Source organism: Rhea pennata, chromosome 1, assembly GCF_028389875.1.
Source record: "Rhea pennata isolate bPtePen1 chromosome 1, bPtePen1.pri, whole genome shotgun sequence".
NCBI classification, from domain to species: domain Eukaryota; kingdom Metazoa; phylum Chordata; class Aves; order Rheiformes; family Rheidae; genus Rhea; species Rhea pennata.
The window spans coordinates 54,286,487-54,303,486 of NC_084663.1; the positions used below are offsets into that span (position 1 = coordinate 54,286,487).

At 41.3% G+C, this 17,000-nt stretch overlaps 2 protein-coding genes across 12 annotated transcripts in view; one reads left to right on the plus strand and one right to left on the minus strand.

Moving 5' to 3' along the window:
• Nucleotides 1-15,078, plus strand: part of LUC7L2 (LUC7 like 2, pre-mRNA splicing factor) — a 52,616-nt gene extending 37,538 nt beyond the window's left edge. For 5 of the 11 annotated variants that reach the window (XM_062586855.1, XM_062586919.1, XM_062586910.1 and 2 more), the window contains 4 exons: nt 4,218-4,361; nt 4,901-4,970; nt 7,447-7,535; nt 12,479-15,078. The gene's annotated coding sequence lies outside the window, so the exon portion shown is untranslated. The remainder of the gene's footprint in view (nt 1-4,217; nt 4,362-4,900; nt 4,971-7,446; nt 7,536-12,478) is intronic. The other 6 variants (XM_062586886.1, XM_062586863.1, XM_062586902.1 and 3 more) reach the window with 6 other exon arrangements.
• On the minus strand, nt 7,503-11,201 carry LOC134146489 (cytoglobin-like). The gene is made up of 3 exons (XM_062586935.1): nt 11,107-11,201; nt 8,685-8,916; nt 7,503-7,631 (listed from the first exon to the last, which is right to left on the minus strand). The coding sequence occupies exons 1-3, from the start codon at nt 11,199-11,201 to the stop codon at nt 7,503-7,505; spliced, it is 456 nt and encodes a 151-aa protein (XP_062442919.1).
• Nucleotides 15,079-17,000: the final 1,922 nt, after the last annotated feature.

Here is a 17,000-nt window from a genome sequence, read left to right on the forward strand (position 1 = left end):
GTATCTGCCCCTGGCAGTGCATGCAGTGCTCTGTCCCTCCTGTACTGGTGCTGATGTTTCACCAAGGGTCTTGGAGATCTGCAGGTTCTTGAGAGGCCCTTAGAAGTGAGAATGTTCAAGGCCATTCGTATTTGAGGAAAATCACTTCCCTGTAGGGTGAGGAGGCTTTCTGCAGCATAGAAAAGGAACACGGATGTGGCTCCTGAATGACCATAAGGATGTTGTAGCAGAGCATGTTATCCTTGAAATTTTGTTCACTCACCCTGTTTTAGTTCCATGTAATTTTTTAGCTGACTGCAGATAGAGCAAAAATAGTAGTGTATTTCCTTTAGTAGTGTATTTCCTTTATTAAAAGTATTTCAAATAAAGTTAGGGTGGGTCTAAAGCATTATTTCTGTATCTCAGATAATTATTGCTCTGGATCAATCAGGGGAATGTAAAATACAACAGCATTAAGATGGGAAGCAGCTTGAGGACATGTTACCAGAAATTGAGTCCTTTACTGAACCTATGTGAATAGTTCTTCCTGCTTCAGCAGGAAAAGCAACATAGTGCAGCAGTGATATTTCCATGCAAAAAGGGACTTGACCTGCTGCAGTTGTTTATTATCCAGCATCAGCTTGTCTGTTAACTAGCAAAGGAGGTTATGCCCATCTGTTCTGACCTCTCACCAGGAAGTCAGTGAATTTGGAAATTTTCCTTGTACTGCTACAAGGTGACCCCTAACCCTGGAGCTTATCTGTCAGTTTGTCCATTCTGTCTTGCCCCTTTTAGTGCCTTTAAGGCACCTTTCATTCTGCCCTTTAGGTGGCAGGGCAACAGACATGAACCAGCCCCATGTGCCTCTGTAAATGTAAGGTTATTATAATCTTAAATAACTTTGAGGAAGGGTTTATCTGTTTAGCTGAAGAGAGAATGAAAGATGGTGACTTACCGTGTTGAAGACATGTGAGGCAGAAGCAAAACAGCCCGAGTGTGGGTGCTTACTCCATTGGAAAGAAGTTTTATCTGTGGTAACTTAAGTACAGCAACAAAGAAGGAGCTTTTGTGGTGCTGAGAACAACTTGGAGAAATAAGTGTGTACTCTCTGCTCCATAACTGTTAGGGATGAAAGCAGAATATGGTTGCAGTCAACGTTTAAACTATTGTGCAGCAGCCTAAATGTAAAATGAGCTGTATAGTGGCAGTCATAGTGAGCAATTTGGTGTAGTATGTTGTGAGGATCTGCAGGACCTGATACTTCCTCAAATCTGCCATCCCCTATCACACATTTCTCATTCCAACTTCATCAGAATAGTTGTTCAGCAAATGGTGAAGGTGAGTTTCACTTAATGCAGTGGTTTATAAGAAGTGTTAATGTGATCTTCACCCAGTCTTGTATGGTTCTTGCTCTTTGTTTCTTGATTTGATCACTTTTTTTCTACTTGTTTCTTAATAAATTATTGCGCCTTAACTGCTGATGCAATTCTTTCATTCTATTTTTCACTCAGACCTAGAAATACAGCTTTTACTGCAGCCTGCAAAACTGGGAAGCGGTGGACTGCTGGGCAGGGGTTATATCATCAACTGGGGTTGCAGGGGAGTAGAGAACAAAATGTTTGTTTTGACCCCAGGCTTCCCTTTTTATCCCTGCTTTGCTTTGCCTTCTCTAGGCACACAATGGATAGTTAGCAAGCAATTATAAAATTCTCTCATGACTTGCCTCTCTGGCTCTCACTGTTCATCTGATGTTGCTGGGGTAACCGTAGTCCCAAATTGCTTCACCTTGCTCTCTGTAGTGCTGTGCAGAGCACAACAAGCAAATAGTATCCTAGGAACCGCACCAGCAGGGGACAGGATTAACTAGCAACAGAGCAGAGGTGGCAACTGGTGATGTCAAAAATGGCCTAGTAGAAACTACTGTGATTGTACAGCCCTTTTCCAGGCTGAAATGGGCCAGTTAATGCTGACTGCACTAAAATATTGATGGTGATCCACAGTTAGGAGCATAAGGGTAAAATTTGTTCCTGTTGCTGGCTAAGAGAGACTGCAAATAAGGCAATTTTCATAGCAGCAGCAGTCAGGCAATCCCAGCATAATAGGGTCGCTGCAGCTTTTGTGCATCCATCGTAAGAAGGTCATAGTTGTGTTGGGAACTTCGTGTGTGACTTCTATAACTTCAAATTCCTGCTGTCTTCTCAGGCTCAAACTGCTTTGCAACAAAACAGTGAAGGTAAGGAACTGCCACTTCCGCAGAGGCTAGGGCCCTTTTGATGAGTAGTGGGCCTCTCATCTTGGTCGTTCAGCTGTAGGCTCTGATGTTTCACAACTGTCATCTTCCTCATGCTAAAATTCTACATTTGCTTTTAATCCAGGGCAAAGCTCTGCCCACATCCCTAATGTGACGTAGAGTGGGTTTGCTGGTGGGCCTGTGCTGATAGGAAGTGTCAACACAGCGTTGGGGGGGGATCAGCCTGCTTTATGTCAGTGGTCAGCTGCTGCTCAGTGTCCTTGATAAACAGCCTGAGGAGGCGGCACAGAAATCTGCTGCCAGAGGTACCAGCAGCACCAGTGAAGGGTCGCTGATGCAGTTGCGTGTGTAGTTGTAGTTGTACAGGGGCGAGGTGAAGCACCTAGTTGTAGCCACCACCATGGCTGCCTCTTAAGGGAACCACTTCCAGGGACATCAGGAGTAGAAGTATGAGCTTTCCAGGGGAATCATGCAAAATACTTCTGCAATGCAACAGAGCTGCTGTTCCCACTGTCCCCTGAGTAGACAGACTCAGTTAAGGATGCTGCATGGTACGCAGATGGCTTGTATTGAGGGAGGGCGGGGGGGGTCGCTGCTATGTGATTTAGGATGCCTTGGTACTGGCAGTGTACTGTCTGAGGTAACCACACCATAAACTGACTCATAGCTACTTCAGCAGATAAACTAAAAATGCTCTGATATGGAATATGTAGTTCACTGAACTTCAGTACTACTCTAATTTCAAATGTTCATTATCTGAATATTGGTTTTTTAAAAAAAGGCAAAGGGAACAGAATGTTCTCTGAAGGCAGGATGTTGTAATGAAATAAATCAGATAACTTTGAGATGTTAAGAGACATTCAGAAGGTTGGAGTAGATTTGGGAGGTTTTTTGATTTCGTTTACAGCATGATTCATATATATGATTTTGGGGTTCCTGGGCATAATAAAATGCTATGTCTGATCGGCTGGTATTTGAGTTTGTTGGCAGTTCTAACTTTCTTCCAGGGCCCAATGAATACTAATGCTCATTCAAATAGATCACTTAGTTATAACTAACTAGGATTTTTCTATAGGCAGCAGTCCTTTTTGATTGCATGTTTTATCACTACAAGCCTGTGGTACGTTTTGTTTAAGCAGGAAGGCTACTTAAAGGTTTGGCAGAGCTCCCCTAGTTCACTCTCTTTGAACAGAAGCTACCTCTGTAGCCCTTAGAATGGGTTAAAAATGTTGCTGCTCTCTGTTCTCTTCTGGGACATATCCTCATATCCTTCTACTGCTGGCTAAGTGTCTTAAACAGCTGCTGTAAGAAGACCCTACTCTCCTGGTGTGAAGCAACATTTCTGAGGGCTGTAGCCATACCTGCACCCACAGGTCTGCAGCAAAGGAACTCAGTATTTAATCACCAATAACATGATCAACCTTACAGCAGGAAGAGTGGATGCAGGAGAAGGTTTTGGGGGGATTCTGCTGGAAGGATTTTTTAGAAGTCTTCCCCAAAGCCTCTCCTGGGTCATTGGTCTCTTTGAGCCGCCCCAGATACGTTGGACTACCTTTCTCCCTTCGTATCACTAAGCCTCTGAGCCCCTCTATTACATGAATAACAGAGAAGTCTTCAGACAGGGGCAGGAAGACTGCTTGGCTCAAACCCTAGGAAGAAAATTATCAAACTTAAATCCAGCCTCAATGACTGATTAGCTAATTCTTTACAATACTCCCTGTCATTTCAAATGGCCTTGGTATGTTCTTAGCTCGTATCTCAAAGTGATTTTGTGATATTGTCACACGCTACTCAACTCTTGGATTTTATCCCCACATTGATTTGTTGGGTGACAGAAAGGCAGAGGAGCGCATGAATATTGTGTGGTGTGAAAAGAATGAAAGATAAAATTAATACTAGTAAATTTCCTTACTATAGCTAAGCAATAGAATTGTCTTGCACCGAATTGCATGTAATTTTTGTGTGCACTATGTGACTTGGCATCCAGGTGAAAATGGGAAGCACCATGGGCCTGGACTGCCCTGGTAGTTCTTGCTGTGCCCCAGTACTACTGGTAATGTGTCTGGTGATACAGTGCTGCTGCGGTGTCTGAGCCACTCCTGGAGATGCTTTGCGAGTATACTTCCCTTTGGTATGTTTCTGGTCTGTCACTACAGAGGCTGAATTTTTTTTCTAGTTAAATTTCTCTCATCTAATTTGCCTATGCTTCTTTATTTAGTATTCCTTGTTCCTTATTACAGCTGTACCAGCAAGCCCAGCAGGAAAGCATTAGAAGGTCTGAGTTCATTAACAGAATTAAAGAACTGAATTTGAGAGTATATGTGTTTTTTATAGCGTTTAGCTGATATTTTGAATCTTGAAATGTTTGCTTGCCTCTACAATGTCAAATTCTGCTTGTGGGAATGCTTTCTTTCTCCAGCAACATGTCACTGGCAAGACATTTTGATTTCGTTAGCAGAAGGAATAAACTTCCTCTTTTAGCTACTTCTCTTTTCTTTTTCTCCTCAATATATTTTATATCTTTACGTTATTCCGGCTTTATGCTTTAGAGAAGTTAATTGGATACAAACAAAATTCCGTGGTACTTCACTGATAACTTGTCACAGGCACTTGTCATAGCCAAGCTACGTCACAACTTTGTCTCACCCAGACCTTCTTGATGTCCCACAGATTGTATGTGAACACTTTGGAGATACTCACTGGTATTTTTCCACAGAAAATCTCTTCCTGCCATCTTTAGGTATGTTGTTTTCCCTAGGTTTCTCTTCACAGGATCAAAGTTATTTCTAAGATGTGTATGTTAATTATAAAACCATGTATTCACTGGTTCACCCATGGGAGGTGTGTATTTGATTTGCCTTCTAAGTATGTGAATGTTCCTGTGAAATTTGTTTACAGTTGCATTGTTTTCCCCATTTTGCTGAGGGACATTGAGGTGAAAGGAAAGTCAGCCAGAGTTGTGTAATGAAGCTGGTGGAAAATGAGAATTAAACCCACATATCCTCAAATTCAAGATGCCATCTCATTTTCCTTTGTGGACGCTTCCTGCCATCCTGTGAAATATGTGAAAATTAAAGAAAAAAGTTCATGAATTCATAAAACACTCATATCATACGAATCTTTAATGTGTAGTCTCCTTGTAAACGGAATTAAAAAATAATTCCCCCTCTACTTCACTTCCTGAGCTAGGAGTTTTATACACTTTGCTTTTATATCTCTCCCTCTTCGTCACAGTAGCAGACTGATGGTTTAAGAGCCTTAAACCATCAGTCAGTATTTTCAAGCCCGTGTCACCTCAGGATATCTATACCCGCTGGCCTGTGGCAAGCGTAGCAATCCGTATATCCATTGTCATGGCAAATAGCACTCCTAATGTGCATCAGAGCACTTTACAAGTGCAGCTTGTGATGGATTTGAGACCATAAATAATTTTTGCAAGTCTTGTTCTTTCCTTGTAATATTTTGAAAATGCAGAGCAGCCCACCTGGACATACAATGTCTGTGTGTGATCTTGTCTTCTAGAGAGATACAGATTGATTTTTACCTTCTGCAGTTTCAAGTGCATATTCTGTTCCCAGCAAAGAAACTGCTGAATCCTCCCAACCTACAGGAGACTTGCCTCCTTTTAAAATACAACCTAAAAACTTAGTTTGTTTCCCTTGTCTTGAACTGCTTTCAAATTCTGCTCACTTTGTGCTTTGGTTTGCAATGTGAGTAGTGGTGTATTAGGGAAGGACCTTGGAAACAATAAGATTCTGAACTCTAAGAAACCCTTTTCATTCATCACTTTCCCTATTGCCATTGTGCTTTTTATTTTTTAATTTTACTCCAAACATAGGAGAGCCTGGCTCTGCCTGGTTTCTTTAGCAGGGCAGAATACCGACTCACGTAAGTAGCCTACACCATCCTCCTTCTCCAGAAAGAGTTTGTATTCTGAACTTGGGGATTTCAGCATCCTTTGCCAAACAAATTGGTGAGGAAAACTACATCAAATGAAGGAGACGTCTATCTTTTTTTTTTTTTTTTTTTTAAAAAAAAGAAAAAGCAAACAAAAAAAATATATTTTTGTTTTATGGACAAGTGAAAATCTTCTCTTCCTACCATTCTAGGAGTCTGCTTAGTGCAAGTTTGATCAGTGCCTGGATAGTAGCTTGAGGCTGATTTAGATGAATTGCACACTACTAGCAACTCTGCATTATAAGCAACTACCATTTCTACAAGGCAAATGTGTGTTGAGTGCCCATGCTGTATTACAAATGAGAAGATGCATCTGCTTTCTTTGTCTTTATTGTGTTACACTTGAGCAAAATGGCATGTGGTTATTTGGAGTTATTAGCTGATGATTTCACCACCTCTAAGGAGTATAAGAAAAAGCAATTAGTTTTGAACTCAGTTACTGCTAAAGTGAGATTCAAGCCCCATGGAAGGATAGAAAGAGGAAAGTGCTGTAGAAATCTTACAAGGAGCTCAGCCTGCTACACTACACTCAGCAGGGGAAAAACCTTCAGTTGGATAAATTTTTAGTAGTATGGGAACCAATGAGCATGGTGCTATTGCCCTCTCCTGGATAGATTATCAGAGCAATTTTCTGTGACGTGCACTATAAAACTAGGTGCTGGGGGTGTTCATCCTGTGGCAGTGGGAGGGTTGGAAATGAGTGGTGATGACAGGTCCCTGAACACCTCCCATAAAGCATTGCCATCCCCTGAGCTCTCTGAGACACCTTTGTCCCAGGCTGGCGGACTCCACTGGCTTGCTCAAGATGGGACTTTCCCTGTGACCTTCTCAGAAGTTACTCTTTCTCATTCTTAGAGAAGTTCTATTTACAAACACACAAGCATGCAATTTTTTAGTTCAAACAAGAAATGGCTCTTAAGTCTCTCAGAACATGACCTCTTCAAAGTCCCTGACACGGGAGATGCCTCTAAATGGTCTACTACTTATCGTTCACAAGTATGGAAAGGTGATAGCTTGAGATACAAGAGCTGCTGGTTCCTCTCTGGGTTGGTACAAGGACTGTTGCCAGAAGAACTCACATGGAACACTGAAGCTGCTAAGTGTATCAGGATTAGTTGGTTGGCTTTGATGTGTATGTATGCGGTTTTCATTTAGCTGTAGAAACTCCGTTTGCTACGGCAATTATTGACATTAATATCTATGCAATATAAAGTCTTTCTCTCGTTTTGACTTTCTCTTGCTTCTAACTGTGGCTGGAGGACCAAAAGCAACAAATCAGGACTGGTGAGAAGTGGGAAGCCTAGAGATTGCATCCTCACCAGCCAGCTTCTTTATAAGCGTTGTTCAGGTGAGTGCAGATTTCATTGGTCACCTTCTCAAAGGAAGCTTTGCAGTCTCCACCAAATTTCTCTTCCATCAGCTGCAAGATAATGTCGCAGATAATCTAAATAAGGAGAAGAGAAGGAACAAATAGTATGAACTTTTTTCTGTTAGATCTGTTAGATGTGTAAGAAAGATGTATGTATTTTTCTAGCTGGGCTCCTAATTTTTAGAGAAAGGGGAGTATATAAGCAATTTGGCAGTACATGGCATACAGAACTGGAGATAGGCAACCTTTTGTGCCTTTTAAAGTTACCTTCACTAGATACTGCCTTTATTATTATTATTATTATTTGCATTTTATGCTCTGTAAGACAGATAACAGATACTACAAATAGTCTCTGCTAGTGACTTTAGATAGGCTGAGGCAGTGTATCCGATTCTGTATTTCTTTTCTGCATTTGTTTAGTGATGGCAATGCTGTTTTTCAGTGGCTGTTTCTTTTGTCCTGCAAAAGCACAATTTGTCTTACTATAGAAAAATTGACATCACAGATTGAAGCCCGATGTAAGCTTTTTATTTGTATTTTGTTATTAGATGACAAACAAATGCAAATTGTGTTGCACTTAAAGTGAGAAAGCTGCTATTGCATACAGGCAGCTTGCAGCTCCAATCTGGGTAGACCTGCCCACATCGCATCTGCTGTAAAGCCTTCTTCCCAACAACCCTCAGTTGTCCCCCTAAAAGATGATCATGCGAGTCAGGAGGCCAGATGAGGAGCAGCAGATTTGGCTTCTGAAAATCAGTGTATACAGTAATAAAATACATGTGTACATACATATAAAATGTAGATTATATATAGATTATATATAGATTATAGCTGTGTATGTACACTACATAGTACTGTACTATATATAGTATTATATCAGAGATCTTAGCTCTTGTAAGAAGCCAGAGAAGGATTCTGTGATATGCCCATTTCATATGTGAGATCTCTTTATTTGTGCTATCTTCCACCATCTGCTGTCTTTCCACCCTTTTCAGTCTCTGAAGTATCACCTGTTTTCCACAAATTCCTCTCTCTCCTCTCCTTCTCCCCCACCCCTCGCCAAGGGAAAGACAGGGTCTGTTTGTCCCTTTACAGTGACATCTCAGGGGAAGATGACTGCTGACTCACCTTAAAGTTTTTGGGATCAATCTTGAGCTGAGTGGCATGTTTCTTGCCCAGTGGGTTCACTATCCCAAGAAAAGCTTCGGTGTTGTCCAGGTGTTGCACCATGTCATTGATGGCAGTAAAAACCTTCTTGCCGTGCCCCCTGACCTGATCCGACTGTTTCATTTCTTCGGCAGTGTCCATGCCTGTGAAGTGTGTGAAGTAAGACTTGGTTTCTGGGTGCTCTGTAAACATCCTGGAGTAAGGAGGAAAGAAAGCAGGGCAAGAAATGAAAGATGGCGTAGTTTGCAGGCTGAGGCATTTGCACTGATATATCTTCATGTTCCAGGCCTTGTCTTATGTATGTATTGGTCTTTTTTCTTCTCTTTATAAGAACAAACTTCTCATGTCTAATTTGTTCTCCTTTGTCCTTTCTATCCCCCATCTGTGCATGATTCCAGTGTCCACAACAGTCTGTCTCTCCCCTTGTCTCTCCCCAGGGCTCTTCGCTTTGATCATTGTGTCTTAGAACCTGTTAGTTTGTGATTTACTGACCTGCTGGGAAGCTCATTCACAGCAATTTGATGAACTTTCTTCATTTTTACTCCCAGCTGAGCTTCACTTCGTAAGGACTTGTAAGTAGGACTCCATAGCATGAGCTCTGGGAGCATCCAAAACTCTTTTCTGCCTGAGAAAGGCTGAATCTGTTGGTGTTTTTTTTTCTTTTTTTTTCTTTCCTGTTTCTAAGGTTAAAATCTCTCTCATGCTTGACTCACTGCTAGGTGGAGACAAAATCCACAGAGGAATAGGAGCTTGTTCCCAGCAGGATGAGTGTGATAGCACAGTAGTCACAATTACATTCTAGACAGCAGATGATTTTACTTTGCTTCCAGTGGACATTTTCATGGAGAAACCCTGCTACTGACTTTGTTAGTTAACCCCTTTCTAGAGTTCATCCCAGAATCTTCCTATTGCCTTTAATGAGTCATTGTGCAAGTACTAGGTACTGCTCATTTCACTTATAGAAAAGGTGACATGATTTTATGCCACTTGTAAAGGAATTGTTTTTTATCATCTATCAGTTAGTCATCTTGGTCAAGTTCTTAAGTGAACTCTAGTTTCTTAACTGGAAAACCCAATTACCCACCTGAAAAAGCAATAGCAAATTGCTAGCAAAATGCTAGAACAGGAGTACTTAAGATCAGAAGGGTCATACATATTACAGTTTACAACATAAAAATATAGCAGGCAGTGACTGTTGCAACTGAAATGCTGAGAGTAGCAAAGAGGTGAGATTTTGTTGGTATTCACTGCAAAAATTGCTCTGGGAAAGACTGTGTCAGTTGTGTCACTTTTGACTTTCTTATCATCTCATAAGGAAAAGTAATTTTCCACAAATTATAGCTTTACAAATGTAGGCCAGAATCTTAGCCTAAAGTGAAAGTTTTAGGGTTCTGGGTTGCTCTTATCACAAATAAAATGTCTCTGTCTACAGTGACATGCTAGCTGGCAATTATATATATGTTGTCCTTGGTAAGGAGAAGAACCTAAATCATTCTGTAAAGGAGTGGCTAGTCTATAGGACATTAACACAAAATCCTCTGCAGTAAACTACTGAAGGGAGTCAAACAGTTGGATGACACTGCCATTTTGTAGCTGCATTTCTGACCCCTATTTCAGGTTGTGTAGACTGGAGGGGGAAAGAACAGTGCATAACATCTGTGGAGGCTGATCCAAGCAAAAGATGTGATATACAGGAAGGTGAAAGTGAATGGTAAAGGCAAGATAAATAATATTTGGCCTAGTCAATGCCTATGGACATGATATTTGGCCTAGTCAATGCCTATGGACATGATGTAAATCCCAGCTGACAGAGGAATATGTGAGAGTAGAAGAAACCTGTGTTTTATTGAAGAAGAGAGAAAATTGTGTAAAAACTGAAAGAGGAGAGAAAACAGGAATGATACAGCACAATGAAAAGATGAACTGTAGACTGAAAAGTTGCAGGAGAACCAGAAGAGAAATACCGAGGACATAAAAGTTTTTTTTGTTTGTTTGTTTTTTTTTAAAAAAAAAAAAAAAAGTTCAGAGGCGAAAGAAAAGAGGGGTATAGGGCCCTGTTGTTCCTGTTCTCTTCTTTACGACACTTCCTTGTCTTCACCTTGACTACATCACTTTTGTGAGGGAGAGTGGTGAAGAAATTGTTTTTCTAATCTTTTTTTTTCTTTTTCTAGTCCCTTTCTCCTGTTCCTCTTACTGCTTTTATTTGTTTGGATCATCTTCACTTTTCCCTTCCTGAGGTGGAATAAACCACAGCAAATCATAATGTTCCCAGCAAGGGCTGTATGAAATGCATCAAGTTGCGTTTCTAGGTGGTAACTCCAGCTCCTCCTTGTCATTTGTGGTTGAAACCTCTCAGGTAGCAGTGGCATGGACTCTTTCTTACCTGACCAGCACAGCTGTCCCGTTGTCTTCAGCATCAGCATACATCTTCTCCCAGGCACCACGGGCACTTTGCACTTCTGCTTCAGAGAACGACATGGTGGAGAAGATGTGGGCAATAAAGAACACGCAAAGAGGAAGAACGAGGAATTATTGATAGAGTGGTTCTGCTCCAGTTCTCTACTTCAGGGCTGTCTAAATACTGCTGCAGGGATTTAGAAAGTCTTGAATGGACTCTCTGTTTCTGTTCCAGTCAGTCGCATTTCTGTAGGCTTTAGAGCTGCTTAATCACTTTTAATCAGGAAAGAAAGTAACCACATGAGGAAGGAGAAGTAGCGCTCTCCCTCTGGAGTCAGGTGCCAGAGCAAAGATCTTTTTGTCCAAGGAGAGAAGGAAGAAAAAAGTTTTGAGTGGAGAAGAAAAAGATCAGTTCTCCTCCTCTCTTATTCTTTCCCCCTGACCCATTGTTTGTCTTCACTTTGCAGACTGCAGTCTTTGCCTGAGCACCAGTTTTCCTGGTTAGCTGCTGAGAGCATTGCTGTGCTCTAGATACTGTGGTGCACTGCCATCTTGTTTTCCCAGTGCTGCTTGATCCTTTAGTCCAAGGAACCCTTTTTGAGCTCTGGCAATTCACTTTAGTCTTGCTTTTGTGCACCAGTCAGTACTTCATTTACAGTTCTCTGGTTTGCCCAGGAACTTGCATTTCTTGCTGCTCCAGGTGCTGGTGCCAGGTAGTTGGGAAATATCACCAATGCTGAATGATATTGTATTGCAGCATATCTTCTCTTTTGTTAACTTAATTCTCCTGGTTTGCAGCTGTGATCTTTCTCCTATTGCTGAAGATTTGGTGCAGATGAAGAGATAAAAGGACAGTAACATAGCTAACCATGGAGCTACAGCCAGAGAGGGTACAGGCTCATTATTCTCACAGTCACATAGAAAGGGAAGTATTAAAAAAAAAAAAAAAAAAAAAAAAGATTATCCATGCAGCGCCTTAGCTTAAACTCTGACAGGAATGTTCTGATTAAGTCCAGGGTGCACAGACAAAATAATAGCTAAGGGGGCTTGAGGAATTGTTACTGCTGGATGCCAGGCAGAGACAAAACCTCTTATTGTTAGGGATGGTTATAAGAAGAAAAGGAACAGGCGCAAGGTAGAAATACCTAGTGCAACACAGTGAGCAAAACCAGTCCAATATTGCAGACAGAAGGAAAGGAGTCATTCTAACCACATGAAGACTGATCAGTCTTAGAGATGTGTCCAGGCACTGCTGTGATGGATGAATTTAAATGTTAACACGATGACAAGCTGCTGTGCAACCCCAAGGGCTTTGTGGTTTATCTGTAGATGTTCACTTCATACTTGTGCTTTCCTAGGAGCTCTTTCTCCTGATAGAGGTAAGAGCCATTTCACTGTGGTCTTCATAAATTCATAGCAATTCAGCCATGGTGCAGAAGGGAAAGTTTGCTCCAGCTCCACCTTGTAACATCTGTGTTGGTCTTCCACACTCTGAGGCAAAGTACATCCTTGTTGAGGTAATGTGTGTATTCTGTGTGAAATAAGTATGTCATATTTGGGGAGGGTGCAGTTTTGGGGAGTATGTGTAGCTATAATTGTGTTTTTGCAGTGGGAAGAGTGGCAGTCTTATATGTGGGGTTGAGACTTTAGTGAGTATGGCAAGGAGGGAAAGTGCGTCAGAGAAATCACAGGCTGCCTCTGACTGTATGAGGGAGAGCTGTGAGACTGCACTTTACCTTAAATGACCTCATTGAAACTACACATCCCCCCTTCCTTCCCTCTCCCTTTTCCCCAAAGCAAACAAAGAGTAGTCTGATGCAAAGCTGTACAAACTCCTGCTTTCTTATACAAAAATCCCCAGAAAAATGTCCCAGGTCTCAGGAAAGCCCTGAGAGGGCAGGATGGGGAAGCTGTGCTGTTGGGACTGCTGTGTCTTTGATGCTGTCTTTGAAGGCAAACACGGAAGAGGGAAGTTCTGATCAGCTGAGCCCAGCAGCCACCACAGACACTCAGAGGAAGGAGCAAAGACAAAATCACGTGAGGTGGTGGTTTCCAGGCCTTGGGATCTATAATTCCCTGGTAGGAGTTGAATGGAGAAACCACAAAGTTTTTGGATGAGAGTGGAACATGTGGTGCAGGTGCTTACCACAGGCAACCTGAAAGACAGGGAGCTTCTGAAGAAAGAGCAGCATTAACTAACATAAGTGAAAGGAGTCAGACATGTCCAGAGCATACAGAGCTGATTTTCCTTTGAGATATGAAATTATACAATTACTCACAACTTCTTTTCTCTCTGTAGGTGTCATGCTCTTCTCTTAAATCAAGATACATCCTGACTTGCTGTGGGCACTTCTCATGGGAGAAATCAGAGAGGGTGGTGAGCCCTGCTGTTTTGATGAGGGAGGAATACCAGGTGGGAACTCTGGAAAAGCTCGTGGTCATAGACACATCTGGAAAGAACTGCAGTACCAATACACGTTGCTCAAGAGTACATCTTCCCACTTAGCTTTTTTTCTTCTGCATCTCCCTTGTTTTCTCTTTCTTTCCCTTGCTTTTGTATGCATTGCTTCACAAACAAACCTCAGCTTTGCTAGGGGACTTCTCAGCTCCTCTCCTTTACCTCTTGCTTGGGTCATTCATTACAAAGGTGTTTATTCACTCATTATTTTGTCAGGTATCCCCACAGGAAAACAAACCATAATGATTTCAGCAAGCATGTTACTGTGTTATCAGTGGCATGCTTTACTATTCTTTTCTTGTACCTTTCAGTGTTATTTTTACCACTTCGGATTTTTTTTTCCCATGTGCAATTTGTCAAGTCCTTGTAAGATAAACACAATAATACCTATCAAAGTTTTGACATATTTTTAATAGGATTATACATTTCTATACACATCTCAGGGATCTCTAGTGAATGGAAAAAAAAATCTAGAAGGCTGGGGTTTTGGCCTTAAAATGGAATATCTGTGAACATTTAATCATAAATTTTAATCATAAAGTCATCATGTTTTTGCTGACCCTCACTAAATCATCTTGGGGGTGGAGGATGCAGACTTTTTTATTTTTTTCCTCTCCTTATTTTGTTCTATTTAGTAATCTGTTTATAGAAGGAATTGAATGAAATGTAATTTCTACTGAATATGGAGAAATATTTTCTAAAGAAGGGTGCCAGGTAGAATTGCAGATATAGTCTCAAACACAGGTGGGAAGCTCATTATTGGTGGATGGACAAATCTGAGGTTGGACAGACCATTGGAAAATAAAAGGTAAAGAGCAAAGACAAGTTTTGATTGAGCAGAATGACTGTGCTTTTTCTACCCCAGATTCCTGCCAGTAAAGCATGTGACAGACTTCTTAATATAGTACAGGGGAATAATTGCAATTCTAAAACATGTTTTTTCCCTTTCAGCTTATGAGGAAATCATCTGGTCTATACAAGTCAATATGACAAGCTCTGGGGCTTAGCACTTGTGTATGGGAGCTGGAAGCAGAAATGCACTTCATCCTTCTACACGTTTGTCAGGTGCTAGTAGTGATGACTCTGCCTGAAGAGCTAGTTGATTTCCAGGTTATTGGGCACTGTGAAGTTGTCCATGTTTGATTCTCTTTTAAAGTTTGCGAATTACTATTTAAGTTTAATGTTTAATATAAATAGAATCACCCTACTTATTATACAACAGTGCCTAATCCTGAGCTCAGCAGGCATACCTATTGTAGAGGATGAGTGGAAAAGTGCTCAGCAACTAGGGCAGAGGGAAGGGTTAGTTTTGGCTAGTTCAATAGGACTTAAACTCATCAGACGAGGCGCTGGGAGCAGTTCAGTAACAAGGACAGGACTGGAATACCTGGAGGAGACTGTCAAGGGAACTGGCACCAGGAAAGGAGTGGAGCTTTTGCCAGAGGAACATACTGTTGGAATAATTTTTTTCCTATTAAAAGTACTTTTAAACATCAATAACTCATCTTCCTTCTGATGATTTATCTATGTCTCCTTTGATCTTGAACTAAGATTCAGATTGACATTTTCAAGAAACTCCTTCAGGAGAGATGCTCCATAAAAGCAGGGAAGAAAAATATCATTCTTCATAGTGTGAAGCAGGATTTCAGAAGTTGATACTTGAGTTTTTTATCCCTCTTCCACTGTCACTTCCCATGGAAACACCCTTTATTAGAGGAAACCAAAGCAGCTGAGTATCTTGAGTTAAAAAGTTAAGTGAAGGTATTAATAGATCTGTTTCCCTGCTGAGAGTGTACAAGCAATTCCTTGTCTAGCTTGAAACAGGAAAAAGGGGAAACAGTCAGACTTGGATATGGAGTAAGATTAGACCCATGCTCATGTTCAAGACTAAGTCAGGACTGGCTGGGGTTTGAGTTCCCATCAGACTGCAGGTGAATGTAAATTGCAACTGAAAAACAGTTCTTTGCCTGCTTTCAGCCTGACAGGATGTACAATAAAGACACAAGGCATTTATAAACATTAGTAGAAATAATTCCTCCTTTAAAAAAATGGGAACACTGAGGCCCACCAAGACTGCAGTGAGTGCTGGGGCACAAGGTGTCAGTGGCTGAACTAAATCCAGAACCTAGGCATATCCTCAGAACTGTTCTGCCCTTCTCCTCGGCTGGATGCCTGTAGCTGCCCTGTGTTAGGTATCGTGAAGGAACTGATGCTTTCCTCTCACAGCCAGAAACAGAGTACACTTACCAGCCCTGACTAAGGTATGTAGGAAAATCTTGCAGGACTGTTGGTTAGCCATCCTAGGGTGTGGGGCAGATTGTAATGGAAGCAGTAAATCCATAACTGTTGAATTTAGTTCTCTCTCAATGCTTTGGGTTCCTCCTACTGTCTATGTGCATCTTAATGCAAAAGTCATAGTCAAAATAAACGCAGTCTCTAACAACAACAAAACAATAGCCTAAAATAGGTGGGTTTTTTAAAAAAAGGAAAAAGAAAACACACTAGCTGTACAATGGGAAGCATCTTCTAGCTTCTCAGCAGTATTCCCATTTTAGAATTCAGATGCGTTTGGGGTATATGTCTAAAGGACGAGGGAGGTACAGATGCCATGTGGCAAACCTATGTCTCCAGCAGGCCCCTACAATAGTCACTGCTGCTGGAGGCACCTGGCTTCCTCGCTGGGCTCTGCCAGGAGCATGGTGGAGACAAGTCGCTGCCAAAGGAAGCAGAAGAGCTCCCCTTTTCCAGCATTCAGCAACATAGCCTCAGCATCAGGAGGGAAATGGTCCTTCTGCTGCTGCTCTTTTGCACCATTAATTCACTGGGCTGTGAGATCTAATTGTAGGGTAACTGCAACAGTGAGAAGTTGTACTGAGTGAATAGACTTTTAAATGTGGAGTTTATTCATTTTAGAAAGAACTTTTCTGCAATAGCAGACACTTCCTGGCTTCAGCCAGACCTGTAAATTCATTGGGGAAAGCATTTGCTCAAGTTATTCACACCTGTATTCCTAGATGAAATTAAGCAGTGCAAAATAAAGCAAAAATAGCTGAATGGAGGGTGTAACTCGTGTCTTTTCTTGGCTCCTTGCCACCCTGGATGGTCCTTATTACAGATTACAGGTAAGTAGCATCTCACACAGTAGAAACCTACTAAGGCTTCTGCTGTGAATTAAGTTTTATTACATGCAAGATTTAAGGCTTTATACATAAAAACAAATGCAATGTTGTATTCAAAACAGTTCAGCTTCTCTGTATCATAAAGTATATGTACAGATTAATCCTCCGCCTTAATGTTTAGCAGCATTAAGTACATTGATAGCAGTGATTCTAACACAGTCATTACAGCTAATAAAGACTCCAACACTGAATTTTAATACAATGTATCCAGCTAAGCGAGTATTTGCATTTGGACAGTTCATG